The sequence below is a fragment of the Amblyraja radiata genome, chromosome 29, assembly GCF_010909765.2.
Source record: "Amblyraja radiata isolate CabotCenter1 chromosome 29, sAmbRad1.1.pri, whole genome shotgun sequence".
Taxonomy (NCBI): domain Eukaryota; kingdom Metazoa; phylum Chordata; class Chondrichthyes; order Rajiformes; family Rajidae; genus Amblyraja; species Amblyraja radiata.
This window is the reverse complement of record NC_045984.1, coordinates 32,942,936-32,962,898: the sequence shown is the minus strand read 5'-3', so window position 1 is coordinate 32,962,898 and position 19,963 is coordinate 32,942,936. Positions and strand designations below refer to the sequence as shown.

The window sequence follows — 19,963 nt, the reverse complement described above, 5'->3', positions numbered from 1 at the left end:
GGGGGTGGGTTGTACGAGGGGGGGTTGGATGTACGAGGGGGGGTGGATTGGACCCTGGCATAAAGCGAGCGATGTGGAGCGGGCAGATTTGCCGGAGGGGAGGGCAGCAACAAGAGGAAGTAACGAGGTTAACAAAAGGTGTTGGAAGGAACTGCAGATGCAGGTTCACACCGAAGATAAAGACACAAAATGCTGGAGTAACTCAGCGGGATAGGCAGCATCCCTGGAGAAAAGGAATGGGTGACGTTTCACGTCAAGACCCTTCTTCAGAGACATGGTGATATGGAGGGCTAAGGTGTGAAAATAAGAGATGAAAGGGGATGAATCTCAAGGATAATGTAGAACGGTTCATCGTTGGCTGAAGGGAAGGTGGCAACGAGGTGTGCAATCAGTAACATGTAATCAGGGGAACAGTAAACCTAGTGGTGAACTAGGAGAACTGGGATGGGGGAGCGAGGGGGAGAGAGGAGGGGGAGGGGAGGGGGGGGAGGGGGGAGGGAGTGAGTTAGAGAGGGAGAGGGAGAGAGAGGGGAGAGGGAGTTGAGGGAGAGAGGGAGGGAGGCAGAGAGAGAGGGAGAGGGAGAGGGAGAGGGAGAGGGAGAGGGAGAGGGAGAGGGAGAGGGAGAGGGAGAGGGAGAGGGAGAGGGAGAGGGAGAGGGAGAGGGAGAGGAGAGGGAGAGGGAGAGGGAGAGGGAGAGGGAGAGGGAGAGGGAGAGGAGAGGGAGAGGGAGAGGGAGAGGGAGAGGGAGAGGGAGAGGGAGAGGGAGAGGGAGAGGGAGAGGGAGAGGGAGAGGGAGAGGGAGAGGGAGAGGGAGAGGGAGAGGGAGAGGGGAGGGAGGGGGAGAGAGAGCGAGAATGTCAAGTCAGTATTCATACCGCTGGGGTGTAAGCTGCCCAAGTGATATATGAAGTGCTATCCTTTCAATGGGCATTGGGCCTGACTGTGAGTGAACCCACCATACACCCCCTTGTCCAGCAGCAACAGGAACTCGTGGACAGCCGTGTGCATCTCCAGGCCGGTGAGGTCGAGCAAGGACACCACCTTGAAGTCGAGCTGACGGAGGAGGTTTGTCAGCTCGTGTACGTCCACCATGGGGGCCTTCAGCTGCTTGTGATGGCAGTAATTCATGTTCCCAATCAGCAGGGCAACTTTGTCCGTTGCTGCAGGCAAACAGAGCTAGTGAACATCTGCCACATGACCAGCCAGTAACATCAGCAGCGTATTGGATCAGCTAGCGTTTATCCTGCTCTAGTTATCCCCACACAAAGATCCACTTTTTTTTCTCCCCTTCCTCATTAGATAATTTATGTGGGGTTTAAATTCATGTCTATACTGTGCTGTAGTTTAGTTTAGTTTAGAGATACAGCGTGGAAACAGGCCCTTCGGCCCACCGAGTCCGTGACGGCCAGCAATGCCCGTACACTAACACTATCCTACATACTCTAGGGACAATTTTACATTTAGTCCAATCCAATTAACCTACAAATCTGTACATCTTTGGAGTGTGGAGGAAACTGAAAATCTAGGAGAAAACCCACTCAGGTCACAGGGAGAACGTGCAAACTCCATACAGACAGCACCCGTGGTCAGGATTGAACCCGGGTGTGAGGCAGCAACTCTAACATGCCCCCCCCCCCCAGTTATTCTGGGAGTATTAGCTGGCTTGGTGATGAGGGAGCTCGACACAATGTTTAATTTGTGTTGCACTTGTCTGGGAGTTTTCGATGCTTGGACATTGTGTCGATTCCAGGCAAATTACAGAGTTCAAAAATATCTTTCTTATATCCATGACGTAAAGCAAACTTGAGGGGAAAGTGAATGGTCAAAGCCGATTCATTCCAAACTTGACCATGTGAACCCACACACTAGTTGTATGTTGTCCCACTTTCCCATCCACTCCCTACACACTAGAGACAACTTACAGTGGGCCAATTGTCCAACAAACCCACAATGTGGGAAGAATCCGGAGCGCCCGGAGAAAACCCAATCACTGGAAAACGCTACAAACTCCACATAGTCAGGGATCAAACCCGGGTTTCTGATGTAGTGAAGCAGCAGTGCTACCCGCTGCGCCACTGTGCCGCCCTGTTAAAAGCCAAGACAGGATTTGCCACCACCTGAGTGAATGGTGGATCGACCCAAAGAGTTGATTGGTCTACACCAGCTTAAGAAGGGTTTCGGCCCGAAAAGTTGCCTATTTCCTTCGCTTCATAGATGCTGCCGCACCCGCTGAGTTTCTCCAGCACTTTTGTCTACCTACACCAGCTCTTGTTTTCTTCTGTGTAGGAAGGAACTGCAGATGGACACAAAGTGCTGGAGTAACTCAGCGGGACAGGCAGCATCTCTGGAGAGAAGGAATGGGCGACCTTTCGGGACGAGACCAGAGTCTGAAGAAGGGTGTTGACCCATTCCTCGTCTCCAGAGATGGTGCCTGTCCCGCTGAGTTACTCCAGCTCTTTGTGTCTATCTTATTCTCTTATGTTCTATATTTATACAGGATCTTTGTGCTTACTCAGCAGGGATTGGGACAACTGGGCATGAGGATTAAATACTCTGCCAACACTCAGTCTAGGTTCAGGCAAGATCCACTATCCCCTGCCCATGCAACCCGCAACTCACAAAGAGTGAAAACCCCTCTGGGGACAAAACAAAGCTGACTTGAAAACCGTGCAGAATTACCCTGGAGATGTGTAGGGTGATGGTCAACGTTCATCTGTGGTCCTGGGCTGGAGACTGTGGGAAAATACAGCATTAAATCAGCGCAGTGTTCGTTCATCAGAGAGAGAAAGCAAAGCTGACTGGAACTATCACGCACCCTAACTGTGGTCCCATAGGTTCCAAACTCAAGGGATTAAGTTCCTGGCCAGCTCCCACCAGGGCCCTGACAACTACCCATTGGATAGACACAAAATGCTGGAGTAACTCAGCGGGACAGGCAGCGTCTCTGGAGAGAAGGAATGGGTGACGTTTCAGGTCGAGGCCCTTCTTCAATCTCGACCCGAAACATCACCCATTCCCTCGCTACAGAGATGCTGCCTGTCCCGCTGAGTTACTCCAGCACTTTGTGTCTATCTTTGCTGGAGTAGCTCAGCGGGTCAGGCAGCATCTGTGGAGAACATGGATAGGTAATATTTTGGTCGGGTCTGCTCTTCAGTCCAGTCTGAAGAAGGGTCCCGACCCAAAACGTCACCCATCCTTTTTCTCCAGAGATGCTGCCTGACCCGCCGAGTTACTCCAGCTCTCTGTGTCTCTCTTTCGTATAAACCAGCATCTGCAGTTGTTTGTCTCTGGGATGGTAGGGCCAAGAGTTGCAGGAAGGCAGAGATTTTGAAAGAGTTTAGTGTTTGTTGAAGACAGAGCTGGGAATGTGAGGGACTTTAAACATGAAGACCAAACTAACGTGTCTCAGGGAGACATTGAGATCTGGGCCAGAGAGATGGGCGGACAGCGATTGAAGATGAAACAGGGCAGCATGGCAGAAGTTTGGACAATACATTGTGAACATATTACCTTCTCCAGTCTCCACGATGAATGCGTCATTGAAGGAAGTGTTGGGTCCTGTAAGGATACAGGAAGTATATGAATAAGTGACTGATTGTCAATAAGTGACAACAAGTGTAACTCTGATACAATAAACAAAACCGATACGATACGATAGAACTTTATTTATCCCAGGTGGGACATTAATCTGCCAAGTTATAAAACACAACAAGATAAATGAAACATGGAATTAAAGTGACGTGGAAAGGATTGGGGATGTGCAAAGATTAGGGAGGAGGGGGGGGGGGGGGGAGTCAGTCCACCCCACGACAGAAGGGGGAGGAGTTGTACAGTTTGATAGCCACAGGGAAGAAGGATCTTCTGTGGCGTTCTGTGCTGCATCTTGGTGGAACCAGTCTGTTGCTGAAGCTGCTCCTCAGGTTGACCAGTGTGTCACGGAGGGGGTGAGCTGTATTGTCCAAGATGCTCCCCAGTTTGAGGAGTATCCTCCCCTCCAAGACCAACCTCCAGTGAAATCCCCCATTAGATAATGTGGTTAGTCCCTTTAAGAGCCAAGTACAGAATCTGCAGCCACTGGGTTAAATGCAACAGCTGTGAATAAACCACATCCACAGAGAATGTACTGCGGTTTTACTGGCCGCTGTGGATTTGGTGCCTATTGTTGAATTTTGGGAGAATTATTCATAATGCGAGTGATTAGCTACCCAGCACCAGAGGACCGTTAAGAAGCAAGCCTGTTGTATTCAGGCAGGATTGAGAGGAAGGTTCCCTTCATCTCGATCCTCAGAGAGGAAGAAAGTTTCCACTAGTGCAAGAGTCTGGGACCAGAGGTCACAGCCTCATAATTAATGGACTTCTTTTAGGAAGGAGATGAGGAGACATGTATTTTGTCAGAGGGTGGTGAATCTGTGGAACTCATTGCCACAGAAGGCTGTGGAGGCCACAAGTCAGTGGATATTTTTAAGGCAGAGATAGATAGATTATTGATTAGTGCGGGTGTCAGGGGTTATGGGGGGAAGGCAGGAGAATGGGGTTAGGAAGGAGAGATAGATCAGCCATGATGGAATGGCGGACTAGACGATGGGCCGAATGGCCTAATCCTACGCCTATCACTTATGTCCTGTGACCCTTCTTCAAATGGACATTAACGTTGCTGCTGATGCCAGCCAAGAAGTGACCGTAATTTGAATTGAATTGAATTGAATCCTTTATTTGTCATTCAGACCTTTCGGTCTGAACGAAATGCTGTTGCCTGCAGCCATACATGTAATAATAACAAAACACAATAAACACAAATTAACATCCACCACAGTGAGTTCACCAAACACCTCCTCACTGTGATGGAGGCAAAAGTCTTAGAGTTACTGTCTCTTCCCTCCTCTTCTCCCTCATTTGGTCTAGAGTCAAGAGTGTTTTATTGTCATCTGTCCCCCGAAACGGAACAATGAAATTCTTACTTGCAGCAGCATAACAGATATGTGACCAGATTGTGTCCAGGGTGGTGTGGGTCTCTGAAGATGCTGGCTGCCTTTTTGAGGCAATGACTCCTGTAGATCCCTTCGATGGTGGGGAGAAGAGAACCCGTGATGGACCGGGCAGTGTTCACCACTATTGGCCAGCTTCATCGCTCCCCGGCGTTTGAGCTGCTGATCCAGGCTGTGATGTGTCCAGTCAATTGGGGAATTGAGGGCGATGGGAAGAGTCAGAGGGGAGGAGTGGAGTTGAGGATTGGGCGGATCAGCTCTGATCACACTGAACGATGGGCCAGGCTCGGGGAGTCGAGTGGATTACTCCTGCTCTCTCATGCTCCGTGGCATCTGTATTTACGAGCTCTGGGTTGTTGGGCTGGTAGCCAAAACAACCGGACAGTTAGCTGTTTAAGAAAGAACTGCAGATGCTGGAAAAACCGAAGGTAGGCAAAAATGCTGGAGAAACTCAGCGGGTGAGGCAGCATCTATGGGGCGAAGGAATAGGCGACGTTTCGGGTCGAGACCCTTCTTCAGACTAATGTTGGCGGGGGGGGGGGGGGGGGGAAAGAAAGGAAGAGGCGGAGACAGTGGGCTGTGGGAGAGCTGGGAAGGGATGGGGAAGGAAGGAGAAAGCAGGGACTACCTGAAATTGGAGAAGTCAATGTTCATACCGCTGGGATGTTTTTAGCTGAATTGGTTAGTTTAGTTAATTATTGTCACATGTAGCGAGGTAAAAGTGAAAAGCTCTGTTGTCGTCTGATTACAATCGAACTGTCCACAGTGCACAGATACAGGATAATGGGAATAACGTTTAGTGCAAGATAAAGTCAGGTTAAACAAAGTCCCAATTGAAAATGTAAAGTAAAGAGGCAACAGGTGGCCGCAATAGCCCTTGACCAGGGACCACGTCTGCAGCTGTAACTTGTCGTGTGGGATAGCCGTGTGAGAATAAGGTGGGTCTCAGAAGAACAGCACAATTCTGCAGCTCATTCTAAAGATCATAAGGTCATAAGTGATAGTAGTAGAATTAGGCCATTGGCCCATCAAGTCCATTCAATCATGGCTGATCTATCTCTCCCTCCTAACCTCATTCTCCTGCCTTCTCCCCATAACCCCTGACACCCGTACTAATCAAGAATCTATCTATCTCTAATGTGTGGAATGTGCTGCAGAGGAGGTAGTTCAGACAAGTCAAGTCAAAGTATGAAACTCAAAGATAGACAGGGACATGGGACGACAGATGGCACAATGGGCTAAGTGTTCGGCTGGCGACCGGAAGGTAGCCGGTTCGAATCCTGCTTGGAGTGCATACTGTCGTTGTGTCCTTGGGCAAGACACTTCACCCACCTTTGCATGTGTGTGAGTGATTGGTGGTGGTCGGAGGGGCCGTAGGCGCAGAATGGCAGCCACGCTTCCGTCAGTCTGCCCCAGGGCAGCTGTGGCTACAGAAGTAGCTTACCACCACCGAGTGTGACTGAGGAGTGAATGAATAATGCGATGTAAAGCGCCTTGAGTATTAGAAAGGCGCTATATAAATCCCATCCATTATTATTATTATTACTATCCCACCGTTTAAATGTTAGTTAGACAGATACGTGGATACAACAGGTTTGGAGGGATGTGGGCCAAACGCGGGCAGGTGGGACTAGTGTACTGGGCAATGTTGGTCGGTCTGGGCAAGTTGGGCTGAAGGGCCTATTGCCGTGCTGTATCACACTATGTTCTAGGCAGAGGAGCATGGCTGCATAACTGTGTCTGAGTGAGACTCCACTCCGTTAGGAGAAGAGGGGAATAATCCAGGATCATGGATCCTATACAGTGCTGGACATACCGATCTCTACTGAAACCGCTCTGCTCCAGACATCATGATAAAGGTTGAACGCACGGCAGTAATACTTCCCCCGGTCAACAGTTGTGACTCCAATAACCTGAAATCAAGATGGATTGATTAAAAGATGCAGCATCGGCCCATCCAGTCTGTACCAGTTATTGATCATCCGTTCACGTTGGTTCCGTTATTTCACTTTGCGCATCCACTCTCTACACACTCGGGCCAATAAACCTACAAACCTGCACGTCTTTGGGAAGTGGGCGGAAACCGGAGCATACAGAGAAAATCCACCCGGCCGCAGGAAGACCGTGCAAACTCTGTACAGACAGCACCTGTATTCAGGATCGAACCCGGGATTCCGTGAGGCAGCAACTCTACTGCTGCGCCACCGTGCAGCCAAGAGATTCTGTTCTCCAGAGATGCTGCCTAACCCGCTGCGTTAATCCAGCGCTTTGTGTCTACCTTTGGTATAAAACAACATCAGTTTCTCTTTGTTTAAGAAGGAACTGCAGATGCTGGAAAATCGAAGGTTGACAGAAATGCTGGAGAAACTCAGCGGGTGCAGCAGCATCTATGGAGCGAAGGAAATAGGCAACGTTTCGGGCCGAAACCCGGAAGGGTTTCGGCCCGAAACGTTGCCTATTTCCTTCAGGGTTTCGGCCTGAAACGTTGCCTATTTCCTTCGCTCCATAGATGCTGCCTCGCCCGCTGAGTTTCTCCAGCATTTTTGTCTACCTTCAGTTCCTCTTTTTCACATTCTAACATCAAAGATCACTGTTGCTCACAACACCTGTGAAAGAAGGAACCTGTGACTGGGTCTGCACGTTGAGTTAAGCTCCTGTGTCTGGAGCTGGAAACGTTCACCTACCTCAAGGTTGGGTTTATTCGCGTCGGGCAAGAGCTGGTCGTTACAAAACCACTGGTACTGTGGGGGAGGGTTGCCCACCGCGGAACACGGAAGCACCATGGTGTCGCCCTCCTTCAGGCTCAGCGAGACGGGATGCACCAGGATATTGACCCGGCAAAACTCACCTGCTGCAGGAAGAACAAAATTAATATAATATGAACACACAGCGAGATATCAGATCTACCTTGGAGGTAGACAAAAATGCTGGAGAAACTCAGCGGGTGAGGCAGCATCTATGGAGCGAAGGGATAGGTGACAAACGAGAGAAAAATAGTGATCTACGTACAGTTCTCTAATCATGAATCTGGCCTTGACTAAAACATTCAGTGAAAGAGAGAAAGGGGGAGAGAGGGGGAAGAGGGGGAAGAGGGGAAGAGGGGAAGAGAGGAGGGGTGGGGGAGAGGGGGAGAGGGGAAGAGGGGAAGAGAGGAGGAGAGGGGGGGGTGGGGGAGAGGGAGAGAGGGGGAGAGAGGGGAGGGAGAGAGGGGGAAGAGGGGTAGAGGGGTAGAGGGGAAGAGGGGAAGAGAGGAAGAGAGGGGGAGAGGGGGAGAGGGGGAGAGGGAGAGAGGAAATGGAAGAGGGGGAGAGAGGGGGAAGAGGGGAAGAGGGGAAGAGAGGAGGAGAAGGGGAGAGGGGGAGAGAGGAAGAGAGGAGGAGAGGGGAGAGGGGGAGAGGTAGTGGGAGAGGAAGAGAGGAAGAGAGGAAGAGAGGAGGAGAGGGGGGAGGGAGAGAGGGGGGAGAGGGGGAAGGGGGCCGAGAGGAGGAGAGGGGGAGCGGGGGAGAGGGAGGGGGGGAGAGAGGGGAGGGAGAGGGGGAAGAGGGGTAGAGGGGAAGAGGGGAAGAGGGGAAGATAGGAGGAGAGGGGGAGAGGGGGAGAGGGGGAGAGGGGGAGAGGAAATGGAAGAGGGGGAGAGCCTTGGTGAGGGTCAGACAGCTGGTACACACACACTTGGAAGCTCATTCGTGACGCATATCAAACAATCATAGTGAGAGTGCAGAATTCAGCTGACTCAAAGTCAAACCAGTGGCAAATATATCAAATGGAAAATATGACCAAGATCCAGGGGGGGGTAAAGAGGAAGGAACTGGCAGAACTAAGAATAACGGGTCACTTGTACAGGTGCTGCGAACAAGTTCTAATTTACACAGCTACTAAACACGACAGTGTCCCTCTGTAAAAAGTTTGACAAGTTCTTTATACAACTTGCCCGTGGTGCAGATTGAAACAGTTTGGCACTTTGGATACTAACTAGATACACTGCCTGGGTTTGAGGACATTGGCTGGCAGGACAAGATGGTTTACTCTGGTGCATCGAGAGCTGAGAGAGACGTGACTGGGGTATATAAAATGATGAGAGGCCGAGATAGGGCAGACAGTCATAACCATAAGACCATGAGACATAGGAGCAGAATTAGGCCATTCAGCCCATCGAGTCTGCTCCACCATTCAACCACGCCTGATCTATCTTTCCCTCACAACCCCATTCTCCTGCCTTCTCCCTTTGATGCCTATACTAATCAAGAACCTATCAATATCCGCTTTAAAAAACACCCAATGACTTGGCCTCAATGGCCGTCTGTGGCCATGAATTCCACAGATTCACCGCCTTCTGGCTAAAGAAATTCCTCCTCATCTCCATTCTAGAGGTACGTCCTTTTATTCTGAGGCTGAGCCCTCTGGTCCTGGACTCTCCCACTGGTGGAAACATCTTCTCCACACCCACTCTATCTCAACCTCTATCTATCTTCAGTCTGAAGAAGAGTTTCGGCCGGAAACGTTGCCTATTTCCTTCGCTCCATAGATGCTGCTGCACCCGCTGAGTTTCTCCAGCATTTTTGTCTACGTTCTATCTCAACATTTTTTATCCAAGGTGGAAATGTGAAATACTGAAGGGTATATCTTTAAGGTCACATCCATACACTATTAGAGTCGACCAGCATGTAAACAGACCCTTCGGCCCAACTTGCTCCTGCTAGCCCACATGCCCCGTTGACACTAGTCCCACTTGTATGAATATATGAACAGATCCAACCGTTGACTTGCCTGCCGTTGGGCTGCTGTAAACACGGAGACGAACCCATTGGGAAAACGAGTACTGACTTCCACAGTGAACTCTGCAGACGTACCAGTCCCCATCAGCGCCATCCACGGGATTAAACAGCAGCTCCGACAAGATTCCACCCGTCACCTGGTGAAATGAAACACAATTCAGGGGAAGGTTGTGTGAATTGGCAATAACCGCTCACAATTGAGTACAAGTCACCCGAGCAGCACGAGAAAATGCCACTGGACATTAATACCAGACTTTGACAACTTCCTCACATTGTGTTGCTCATCCCCCCTGTATCTGGGGCAAACAGACTCCAAATATGTCCTCAGCGGTGACTTGAAACACAACATCCCAACCCCAGTATTCATTGTAATAAGAAAGAACTACAGATGCTCGTTTAAACCAAAGTGCTGGAGTTGGCCATTCACAGTCTGTTCAGTCATAGAGTCATAGAGCATAGTAACAGGTCCTTCAGCCCAACTTGCCCACACCGGCCAACATGTCCCATCTACACTAGTCCCTCCTGCCTGCATTTGGCCCATAAACCTCTAAATCTATCCTATCCACTTACCCGTCTAAATGTTTCTTAAATGTTATGTAAGTACCTGCCTTAACTAACTCCTCTGGCAACTTGTTCCATACACCTACCATTCATTGTGTAAATAAGTGCACCTCAGGTTCCTATTAAATCTTTCTCCCCTCACCTTAAACCTATGTCCTCTGGTCCTCGATTCCCCTACTCTGGGCAAGAGACTCTGTGCATCTACCCGATCTATTCTACTCATGATTTTGTACATCTGTGACCTTAGAGGGTGGTGGAGGCCGGTTTGGATATTTTCAAGAGAGAGTTAGATAGGGCTCTTAAAGATAGCGGAGTCAGGGGATATGGGGAGAAGGCAAGAACGGGGTACTGATTGTGGATGATCAGCCATGATCACATTGAATGGCGGTGCTGGCCCGAAGGGCCGAATGGCCTACTCCTGCACCTATTGTCTATTTTCTGTTGATTGCCTGGTCCCTGGGAGCCGCAAGCCCAAGGCCATACATAATGTGGAGACGGGATTGAAAGGTTGGCGTCCACACACATCAAGGTGATCTGTGAAAGGAAAGCACCAGCTCCCAACTGCCCACCCCTGCCCCATTCAGCGGCTCCCTGCCGGACCTACGGTGGAGTGTGTGGGGGCCCACACTGTCCTCACACCACTCATATCAAACCCCACCGGACTAGGCGGCAAACGAGGCTTCCTCAGTCCTGAGGGACTGCTCCAGCATGGAGTGGGTGAGGGAGAGGGGTGGGGTGGGGTATGTGGGAGATAAGTGGAAGAGTGGGGAGGGAGGGGTAGGGGGAGTGGTGGAAGAGGGACAGAGGGGTAGGGGGAAGGGGGCGGGGTAGAGAGGGAAGGGGGGTGGGGGAGAGGGAAGGGGGTGGGAGGAGGAGAGGGAGAGGGGTGAGGAGAGGGAGATGGAGAGGGGGAGGAGAGAGGGGTGGGGGAGGGGAGGAGAGAGGGGAGGGGGAGAGAGGTGTGCGGGAGGGGGGAGGTGGGGTACCACCTCCAGTTTAAATTCCATTTGGAATATTTTGGAGGACCAAGAAACCAAGGGAAGAGATAGGTGGTGGCCAAAGTCAGCGTTCTCACCTCATACTTTCCACGAAACCATTGATAGCCGAGACCTGGGGGACCTACAGCCTGACAGCAGAGGGACGCACTGTCCCCAGCGGTGACATCTTGTGACTTGGGCTCCACAACGATCTGTATGCTGTCCGTTGCTGTGGGAAACACACGTCAGTAACGTTAACAACACACGACTGGATACAGTGAGAAACAGTGTTTACGAAGGAACTGCAGATGCTGGAAAATCGAAGGTACACAAAAACGCTGGAGAAACTCAGCGGGTGCAGCAGCATCTACGGAGCGAAGGAAATAGGCAACGTTTCGGGCCGAAACCCTGAAGGAAATAGGCAACGTTTCGGGCCGAAACCCAGAAGGAAATAGGCAACGTTTCGGGCCGAAATCCGGAAGGAAATAGGCAACGTTTCGGGCCGAAACCCTGAAGGAAATAGGCAACGTTTCGGGCCGAAACAATGAAGGAAATAGGCAACGTTTCGGGCCGCAAACCTGGAAGGAAATAGGCAACGTTTCAGGCCGAAACCCAGAAGGAAATAGGCAATGTTTCGGGCCGAAACCTGGAAGGAAATAGGCAACGTTTCGGGCCGAAACCCGGAAGGGTTTCGGCCCGAAACGTTGCCTATTTCCTTCGCTCCATAGATGCTGCTGCACCCACTGAGTTTCTCCAGCACTTTTGTCTACCTAGTGAGAAACAGTCTCGCATCAGCAACAACCCCTTTCAGCTCCTTCTTTCCACCCATCTCATGCCTTAGGTAACAGTTCAGGTCAAGACCCTTCTTCAGACTCTGTCAGAGAGAGAAAGATAAATTCTTCAAAGTAGAAATACCTTGAGGAGATTTCGCAGAGGAGTAAGCCAAAATGGAGAAATAAGGAACTACAGATGCTAGTTTGTAGACACAGAGTGCTGGAGTAACTCAGCGGGTCAGGCAGCATCTGTGGAGAACATGGATAGGTGACGTTTCACAGAGTGCTGGAGTAACTCAGCGGGTCAGGCAGCATCTGTGGAGAACATGGATAGGTGACGTTTCACAGAGTGCTGGAGTAACTCAGCGGGTCAGGCAGCATCTGTGGAGAACATGGATAGGTGACCTTTCACAGAGTGCTGGAGTAACTCAGCGGGTCAGGCAGCATCTGTGGAGAACATGGATAGGTGACGTTTCACAGAGTGCTGGGGTAACTCAGCGGGTCAGGCAGCATTTCTGGATAAAAAGGGTGGGTGAGTTTGGATGCAGTAGATTTACCCTAATAGAAACATAGAAACATAGAAATTAGGTGCAGGAGTAGGCCATTCGGCCCTTCGAGCCTGCACCGCCATTCAATATGATCATGGCTGATCATCCAACTCAGTATCCCGTACCTGCCTTCTCTCCATACCCTCTGATCCCCTTAGCCACAAGGGCCACATCTAACTCCCTCTTAAATATAGCCAATGAACTGGCCTCGACTACCCTCTGTGGCAGGGAGTTCCAGAGATTCACCACTCTCTGTGTGAAAAAAGTTCTTCTCATCTCGGTTTTAAAGGATTTCCCCCTTATCCTTAAGCTGTGACCCCTTGTCCTGGACTTCCCCAACATCGGGAGCAATCTTCCTGCATCTAGCCTGTCCAACCCCTTAAGAATTTTGTAAGTTTCTATAAGATCCCCTCTCAATCTCCTAAATTCTAGAGAGTATAAACCAAGTCTATCCAGTCTTTCTTCATAAGACAGTCCTGACATCCCAGGAATCAGTCTGGTGAACCTTCTCTGCACTCCCTCTATGGCAATAATGTCCTTCCTCAGATTTGGAGACCAAAACTGTACGCAATACTCCAGGTGTGGTCTCACCAAGACCCTGTACAACTGCAGTAGAACCTCCCTGCTCCTATACTCAAATCCTTTTGCTATGAAAGCTAACATACCATTCGCTTTCTTCACTGCCTGCTGCACCTGCATGCCCACTTTCAATGACTGGTGTACCATGACACCCAGGTCTCGCTGCATCTCCCCTTTTCCTAGTCGGCCACCATTTAGATAATAGTCTGCTTTCCTGTTTTTGCCACCAAAATGGATAACCTCACATTTATCCACATTATACTGCATCTGCCAAACATTTGCCCACTCACCCAGCCTATCCAAGTCACCTTGCAGTCTCCTAGCATCCTCCTCACAGCTAACACTGCCCCCCAGCTTCGTGTCATCCGCAAACTTGGAGATATTGCCTTCAATTCCCTCATCCAGATCATTAATATATATTGTAAATAGCTGGGGTCCCAGCACTGAGCCTTGCGGTACCCCACTAGTCACTGCCTGCCATTGTGAAAAGGACCCGTTTACTCCTACTCTTTGCTTCCTGTTTGCCAGCCAGTTCTCTATCCACATCAATACTGAACCCCCAATGCCGTGTGCTTTAAGTTTGTACTTAATGGATCGTTCTATTGCTCATTTAGGTGGGTGACCCTTTCGGGCTGCAAGATGTAATTGTTTGATATTTGTGAAATGACTAATAAGATAAAAATGTCCCCAATTATAGCACTCCAGGTTGTGCTGTCCCCAGTCACGGCCTCTGCTCCAAATAATTCACGTTATGACATTGGCATGACCTTACTCACCCATAGATACCACACACTGCCATGCCTCTGTATGTCCCATCTTGTCCAGGCAGCTGAGCAGATGGTTGACTGGGCAGCGGCGTTCCGCCAGTAACTGCAGATACAGTCGGCTCGGACTTCCATCCAGATCTAGGACCTGCAGCGAGCATGTCTCCAGCTCCTTCTCACTGGCAACACAACCACACGTCAATGAAGGGCCGAATGGCCTGCCTCTGGCTTGTAACAACATTCACATATTCTACGATCAAAACACAATCCAAGAACCTTTAGGTTTAGAAAAGGACAATAGGCCCAACAACTCTGGGCGGCACGGTGGCGCAGCAGGTAGAGCTACTGCCTCACAGCACCAGGGATCTGGGTTCAATCCTGACTACGGGTGCTGTCTGTACGGAGTTTGCACGTTCTCCCCGTGACCTGCGTGGGTTTTCTCCAAGATCTTCGGTTTCCTCCCACAGCCAAAGACCCACCGCAGGGTGATCAGCCCCGGGTGTGTGTCTTATGGTTAGCCTCTAGATGGTCACGTAGCAGCCCAGACAGCATCTTTTCTCTTCAGCCACAGCAGAGAAAAACAAGGAACAGCAGATGTTGGTTTACAAAAACCGACACAGAGTGCTAGAGTAACTCAGCGGGTCATTGGAGAACATGGATGAGTGATGTTTTGGGTCTGGACTCTTCTTAAACTCCTCGTGGGGGGGGGGGGGGGGGGGGGTGGTGGGTTGGGAAAGGAGGCTGGGATGGGGGGGGAGGGTGGTGGGTTGGGGAAGGAGGCTGGGATGGGAGGGGGGGGGGGGTAGGACAAAGTGTGGCAAAACCCATCATTGCCTGCATTCACTTACAGTATTCCCTACCACGTTTTGTCCTCATGTCCTGCCCCTCCTCTCTCTTGTACCTTATACTGGAAGTTGGACAATTTTATACTGGACAATGTTTACATTAACCAAGCCAATTAACCTACAAACCTGTACGTCTTTGGGGGAAACCTGGAGCACCCGGAGAAAACCCACGCAGTCACGGGGAGAACGTACAAACTCCGTACAGATAGGGCCTGTAGTCAGAATCACACCCAGGTCACCGGCGCTTCATTTTGCTGTAAGGCAGCAACTCTACCGCTGCGCCACCGTGACCGCGTTCCTCCCTCCCTCACCCCCCCCCCACCCTCCCCAGTTCCAACTCGAATCATCACCTCCAGAGATGCTGCCTGACCCGCTGAGTTACTCCAGCACTCTGTGTCTTTGACAGTGAATCGTTGCCTACCTGCACTTGAAGCGACTCTCTGTGCCGACAATCTCTGCCAGTTTCCTCCATCCTTTCACCGTGCAGTTGTCCAGATATATGCTCAGTCTCTTCAGCGTTAATTCCCCAAGACTATTCAAAGGCATATTCCAGTAGTCCATGGTTTTTACTTCAAGTCTTCAACGGTATGAATGCACTGCTAGGAAGACATCACTAAGAGGAATTGTGAATGGCTAAGATTTACATAGAAACATAGAAATATAGAAAATAGGTGCAGGAGGAGGCCATTCGGCCCTTCGAGCCAGCACCGCCATTCATTGTGATCATGGCTGATCTTCCCCAATCAATAACCCGTGCCTGCCTTCTCCCCATATCCCTTGACTCCACTAGCCCCTAGAGTTCTATCTAACTCTCTCTTAAATCCATCCAGTGATTTGGCCTCCACTGCCCTCTGTGGCAGTGAATTCCATAAATTCACAACTCTCTGGGTGAAAAAGTTTATTCTCACCTCAGTCTTAAATGACCTCCCCTTTATTCTAAGACTGTGTGGCCCCTGGTTCTGGACTCGCCCAGCATTGGGAACATTTTTCCTGCATCTAGCTTGTCCAGTCCTTTTATAATTTGTTTCTATAAGATATCCCCTCATCCTTCTAAACTCCAGTGAATACATGCCCAGTCTTTTCAATCTTTCCTCATATGACAGTCCCGCCATCCCAGGGATCAATCTCGTGAACCTACGCTGCACTGCCTCAATCACAAGGATGTCCGTCCTCAAATTAGGAGACCAAAACTGTACACAATACTCCAGATGTGGTCTCACCAGAGCCCTATACAACTGCAGAAGAACCTCTTTACTCCTATACTGAAATCCTCTTGTTATGAAGGCCAACATTCCATTAGCTTTCTTCACTGCCTGCTGTACCTGTAAGCCAACTTTCAGTGACCGGTGTACAAGGACACCCAGGTCTCGCTGCACCTCCCCCTTACCTAACCTAACCCCTATTGTGCTATTTTGTTAGCCCGGATTTAAATCACGAATGAGGAAGCAGGCAGATATGGTTGCCAGCAATATCACCAGAATGAACGGGGAAAGTGAACGAGGAATTGTATTTCTACAATGTTCGTAACTGAAGTGTTTTGTCACAAACTGATAGTCTTAAAGGGCTACAGGATCACTTCAAAGATAAGATGTTGTGTAGGTGAGTAGAAAGAATATAAAGGAGTAAAGGGGTAGGAAAGATGGGATTAAATGTAGACTCAGAACCAACATGGAAAACAGACTGCAATTCAACGACCATGGAGCGAAGGAATAGGTGACGTTTCGGGTCGAGACCCTTCGTCAGACTGATGTGGGTGGTGGGGGGGGGGGCGGCAACCCCCACATCAGTCAGAAGAAGGGTCACGACCCGAAACGTCACCTATTCCTTCGTTCCATAGATGCTGCCTCACCCGCTGAGTTTCTCCACCTTCGATTTCTCCAGCATCGGCAGTTCTTTCTTAAGCAATTCAACGACCAGACAGTTTCACTTGAAATCAACCGAGTCTTTGAGGCAGCAGAAGTTTATAAAATTCACATGAAGCATTGAAGCATAGGAAACATAGACAATAGGTGCAAGAGTAGACCATTCGGCCCCTTCCAGCCAGCACCACCATTCAATATGATCATGGCTGATCATCTAAAATCAATATCCCGTTCCTGCTTATTCCCCATATCCCTTGATTCCATTAGCCCTCAGAGCTAAATCATTGAAAAGGAACATGGCCACCATATGATATGAGAGAATTGCAGTTATAGCAGTTATTGCAGTAATGCAGTTATAATAATAATAATAATAATAATAAATTTTATTTATGGGCGCCTTTCAAGAGTCTCAAGGACACCTTACAAAAATTGAGTATGTAGAGGAAAAACATGTAAGGGGAATGAAATAAATAGTAGAGACATGACTAGTACACAAAGTAAAGACAGAATTCAATACAAAACACAGTATGAGGCAATTAATGCACAGATGAAAAGGGACGGGGACGTGGGGCTAAGGATAGGCAGAGGTGAAGAGATGGGTCTTGAGGCGGGACTGGAAGATGGTGAGGGACACGGAATTGCGGATCAGTTGGGGGAGGGAGTTCCAGAGCCTGGGAGCTGCCCTGGAGAAGGCTCTGTCCCCAAAACTGCGGAGGTTGGACTTGTGGATGGAGAGGAGACCGGCTGATGTGGATCTGAGGGACCGTGAGGGTTGGTAGGGGGAGAGGAGGTCAGTGAGATATGGGGGGGCCAGATGGTGGAGGGCTTTGTAGGTGAGGACCAGGATTTTGTAGGTGATCCGGTGGGAGATGGGAAGCCAGTGAAGTTTTTTGAGGACTGGAGTGATGTGATGCCAAGATTTGGTGTGGGTGATGAGTCGGGCGGCTGCGTTCTGGACCAGTTGGAGTCGGTTGATGTAGGTGGAGCTGATGCCAAGGAGAAGTGAGTTGCAATAGTCCAGTCGGGAGGAGATGAAGGCATGGATGAGTCTTTCAGCAGCGGGAGGTGTGAGAGAGGGTCTGAGTTTGAAGGGTTATGCAGTTTGAAACTCTTTGAATCACTTCCATCTGGAAGGCGACTCCGGACGGTCAAAGCTGCCACAGCCAGACATAAAAACAGTTTTTATCCACGAGTAGTTGCTCTACTCAACAGCCAAAAATCTGTAGCCTCCCTTTGATCTGGTATTTTGTTGGTTCACATGCTTGATCAATGGTGTTTTATCATTAATGTTTTATTATTATTAATGTTTAGTGTTTTCTGAGTCATTCGTAACTGTCACTGTATGTCATGTTGTTACTTGTGTGCGGAGCACCAAGGCAAATCCTTGTATGTGAATACTTGGCCAATAAACGCACTTAGTTACTTACTTATTAATAACAACAGTAACCAAATGTAACTAAAAGCTCTGGAAAGGACTATCACTAAATTTTTCAAACTGCTTCAGGAACGCAAAAAATCTTTAAAAACTAAACATTTGGTGCTTTCAGATATCCCCCCCCCCACAACCCACGTGTGTGTCTTACCGGGACTTGCTAAATGTTGAATGGACATAAAGGACTTACCCGTGGTTGAATGGTGTGGACAGTGATCATTCCCAGCAAAGAGAGAGACTTTGTGGTCTCTTCAATTCCACATTGGTTTTCGAGCATAAACGTCCTCCCTCCCGACTAGGTGCTTGTTGGAAGCGACTGATCCAAGTACTGCTGGTCTCATTAAATAAAAAGGAAGTGTATGAAAACTGAGGATGTGAAACTCCAGATGCAGTTGTAAACAAACTCACTTCTGCATTTCCACTTAAAGTTCCCTAACTTCACCATGTGACTGTGAACTGGTACGTTGATACGTGGCAGAACAGTGGCATAGTAGTGGTAGAGCTACTGCCTTACTGCCTTTCCTCCTCCCCCCACCCCCACCCCACCCCCACCCCCACCCCCACCCCCACCCCCACCCCCACCCCCACCCCGGCTTCACAATCTGCAAATCCTCAAACCTGTTTCACAACGACTATTTTAATCTCTAGCCTGTGTCAACCCACCCACAACCCCCCCCCCCCTCGCCTATCTCGACATATTACCTGCCAAGTTTTGTCCCGCCTCTCCCCTTTTCCAGCTTTCCTGTTCCTTCCCCCCCCATCATCAGTCTGCAGAGGAGTCTCAACCCAAAACGCCACCTATCCATTTTCTCCACAGATGCTGCCTGACTCGCTGTGTTCTCCAGAGATGTTGCCTGACCCGCTGAGTTACTCCAGTTCCCTGTGAAACGTCACCTATCCATGTTCTCCAAAGATGCTGCCTGACCCACTGAGTTAGAAACATAGAAACATAGAAAATAGGTGCAGGAGTAGGCCATTCGGCCCTTCGAGCCTGCACCGCCATTCAATATGATCATCCAACTCAGTATCCTGTCCCTGCCTTCTCTCCATACCCCCTGATCCCATTAGCCACAAGGGCCACATCTAACTCCCTCTTAAATATAGCCAATGAACTGGCCTCAACTACCTTCTGTGGCAGAGAATTCCAGAGATTCACCACTCTCTGTGTGAAAAATGTTTTCCTCCAACTCTTGAAACTCAGCACTTACAACCCTTCAAACTCTCTCTCTTCCAGACTCCAATAACTATCAGCCCAACCTTCTTTCATTTGTTGACGTTGTACATTCTACTTGGTGGACTTCTCTGCGTGCCTCTAAGGCAAGCACAGCCATCCTTATAAATTGGAGACCAAAACTGCATGCAGCATCCTTAGTGCGGTTTCACCGATGCCCTGTAAATTGGATGAAAACTGCCCTTTTACATACCTTTAACATTTAGTGCAAGATAAAGTTGACTAGTTTGGGTAGGATAGGTTTAGGGAAATATGGATGGATAGGACGGGTTTAGAGGGATATGGGCCAAACCCAGGCAGGTGGGACTAATATAGATGGGGAGTGTTGAACAGCCGATGTGGGCAAGTTGAACAGAAGGGTCTGTTTCCACATGGTATCACTCTGTATCTCCATATCGGGTTGATGCACTGAGCCTCTTGCCCAGAATCGAGAACCAGGGGACATAGGTCTAAGGCGAGAGGGGGAAAGATTAGTAAGCAACCTGAGAGGTAATTTTTTCACACAGGGGTAGGTGGGTGTATGGAATAAGCTGCCGGAGGAGGTAGTTGAGGCTGGGACTATCCCAACATTTAAGAAAGATTTAGACAGGTAAATGATAGGACAGGTTTAGATAGGAATTCTCTGCCACA

At 49.5% G+C, this 19,963-nt stretch overlaps 1 protein-coding gene across 1 annotated transcript in view; it reads right to left on the bottom strand.

The window, feature by feature from the left end:
* Nucleotides 1–18,422, bottom strand: part of LOC116989639 (mucosa-associated lymphoid tissue lymphoma translocation protein 1-like) — a 32,031-nt gene extending 13,609 nt beyond the window's left edge. The window contains exons 1-10 of the mRNA XM_033047206.1: nt 18,293–18,422; nt 15,230–15,407; nt 13,976–14,142; nt 11,398–11,528; nt 9,754–9,898; nt 7,671–7,837; nt 6,803–6,899; nt 3,512–3,559; nt 2,681–2,734; nt 958–1,161 (exon numbers count right to left, since the gene is read on the bottom strand). Coding sequence (XP_032903097.1) covers nt 958–1,161; nt 2,681–2,734; nt 3,512–3,559; nt 6,803–6,899; nt 7,671–7,837; nt 9,754–9,898; nt 11,398–11,528; nt 13,976–14,142; nt 15,230–15,369 — 1,153 coding nt within the window. The 5' untranslated portion in view covers nt 15,370–15,407; nt 18,293–18,422. The remainder of the gene's footprint in view (nt 1–957; nt 1,162–2,680; nt 2,735–3,511; nt 3,560–6,802; nt 6,900–7,670; nt 7,838–9,753; nt 9,899–11,397; nt 11,529–13,975; nt 14,143–15,229; nt 15,408–18,292) is intronic.
* Between the last annotated feature and the right edge of the window lie 1,541 nt (nt 18,423–19,963).